This window comes from Oratosquilla oratoria, chromosome 9, assembly GCF_046742065.1.
Source record: "Oratosquilla oratoria isolate Oo_2021 chromosome 9, ASM4674206v1, whole genome shotgun sequence".
NCBI lineage: Eukaryota > Metazoa > Arthropoda > Malacostraca > Stomatopoda > Squillidae > Oratosquilla > Oratosquilla oratoria.
Genome location: NC_134785.1, coordinates 18,056,706 through 18,059,205, shown reverse-complemented (window position 1 = coordinate 18,059,205; position 2,500 = coordinate 18,056,706). Strand labels below are relative to the sequence as shown.

Sequence of the window (2,500 nt, the reverse complement as noted above, 5' to 3'; positions counted from 1 at the left end):
TCCCACACACACATCCCTACTGATCCACAATCCTCATCCTCCACACGCTCGTGTCCCCACGATCCACCCTCCCAACAAGTCTCCCCTCCCACACACACATTCCTACTGATCCACAATCCTCATCCTCCACACGCTCGTGCCCCCCCGATCCACCCTCACAACAAGTCCCCCCCTCCCCAACACACAATCCTACTGACCCACAATCCTCATCCTCCACACGCTCGCGCTCCCACGATCCACCCTCCCAACAAGTCCCCCCCTCCTACACACACATTCCTACTGACCCACAATCCTCATCCTCCACACGCTCGCGCTCCCACGATCCACCCTCCCAACAAGTACCCCCCTCCCACACACATTCCTACTGATCCACAATCCTCATCCTCCACACGCTCGTGTCCCCACGATCCACCCTCTCCCAACAAGTCCCCCCCTCCTACACACACATTCCTACTGATCCACAATCCTCATCCTCCACACGCTCGTGCCCCCACGATCCACCCTCCCAACAAGTCCCCCCCTCCTACACACACATTCCTACTGATCCACAATCCTCATCCTCCACACGCTCGTGTCCCCACGATCCACCTTTCCCCACCGTAGTGACACTAGTGGGTCTCGCCACAGGAGTTGCCATTATTGCTCGGGGCACTTTGGCGCTGTGGTCAGGAGGAGATTATTGCCTCCTTGGCTGTATTCCCCTGGTCTCTAATACCATATCTTCCGTTAATGCTTTGCATCACACTGCAAATTTATATTATATCACTTTATGATTTCTATGTTTTTCATATGTTCTTTAGTTTTATCTTTTTGTTCCGCTTTTTACTTCGAGTTGATTATATATATATATATATATATATATATACATATATATGTATGTATATATATATATATATGTATATATATATACATATATATATACATATATATATATATATATATATATATATTATTTTATTTTATTCTTATCTATTTATTATTTTTATTTATTTATTTTATTTTTTATTTATTTTTCCGAAAAGGGGATAGTGATAAAATTGAAAGGAAAATTAATCTATGCCCGCAGCTTCTCTCTGTAGGTGGGCAGAACTATCCATAGGATTTTTTTTTGTTTTGTTTTTGTTTACAAAATCTGGATTGTGATGTAAAGGCTTTGTATTAACATAGCTATGGTTTAGTAAAAAACACCGCTTCTGTCTTTCGGAATTATGAAATATTTAGGATGGTAATGGTGGGATTTAAGGAGAATGATAGAAAAAAAAAAGGATAATGAAAGTAATGAATTATTTTTGTTTTCTTGTTTCTTTATTTATAAATTCTTACGAAGAGAAGTCTTCAGCCATTAACATATGATGCCTTAATGTTTTACGACAATCTGTCGCTTAAGTCAATAAATTTGTCTATAAAATATGTGTAGTTAAAAGTTGTACCCAATACGTGGTTTGGCGTTTTATATTTGGAGATAATTACAAAACACTTGACTGAATTTCATAGTTATCAGTGTCGTTTTGTCAATAATAAATTACTCAGGGCACATGGGTGACTTCAAGATATAATTATTAGGGATAAATAAATAAATAGATTAATCAATAAAGAGACATTGATAAACGAATACATAAATAAATCAATGAACAAGTACATAAGTAAATAATTAAACAAACAAATATACGAATAAATAGAGTAAATAAACTAATGAAGAATAGATAAATAGATGAACAGATAATATGTAAAACATATACGTATATGAATAGAAAAAAATAGATAAATAAATGAAAGTAGATAAATGAGTAAAGAAATGAGTGAATAGCTAAACAGATAGTAAAATAGATAAATATAAACAAAATAATAAATAAGTAATTTTATAAATAGATAAATAAATATATAGATGAATAGACAAATATATGAATAAGTAAATAAATAAATAGATGTTACGAACTCATCGGAAAACACGGTCATTCCCAGTAAAACCATCTCTCTTGTTTTGGCCCTGAAAGATTTTTTGGTTTCTGCAAATTATCAGTACATATCCTGCTTTCGATTTATCTTACTCGTGATTAGTTGGTTTCTCATATGTCTGCACATATGTGTTTGTGTGTGTTTATGTCCTTGTAAGATGAGGGGTGAGAAGATGGGAAGAAGGAGAATGACTCCCATAAATCAGGATAAACGCATCTGTCAGCAGCTAGAATAAAGGTTTAGATTAAAATCATAAAAAGAAATGCGGTAGCATTGATCAGAGAACACTACAACGTCATTGTGGAACTGTTTGGCTACATTCATAAAGTTTCTGAAAGTTGTGCTTTGTTTGGAGATAAGTTTCTTACGAAAGCTGAGTTGATATGGTCATGAGCCTTCAAAACAAACTTTTTAATTTGATTTTCTATATTTTCTCCTTTCTTTCACGAAACGATCAGCTGCAACATAATAAACTATTGATCTAGTAACACAGTGATCTTCACCTAAAGTAAAACGTAAATTTGAATTCCTTGTTCCGAAGAGA

General features: G+C 35.8%; 1 protein-coding gene across 1 annotated transcript in view; it reads right to left on the bottom strand.

The window, feature by feature from the left end:
• Window positions 1–726: 726 nt before the first annotated feature.
• Window positions 727–2,500, bottom strand: part of LOC143027993 (uncharacterized) — a 7,586-nt gene continuing 5,812 nt past the window's right edge. Inside the window, exon 2 of the mRNA XM_076189635.1 lies at window positions 727–744. Coding sequence (XP_076045750.1) covers window positions 727–744 — 18 coding nt within the window. The remainder of the gene's footprint in view (window positions 745–2,500) is intronic.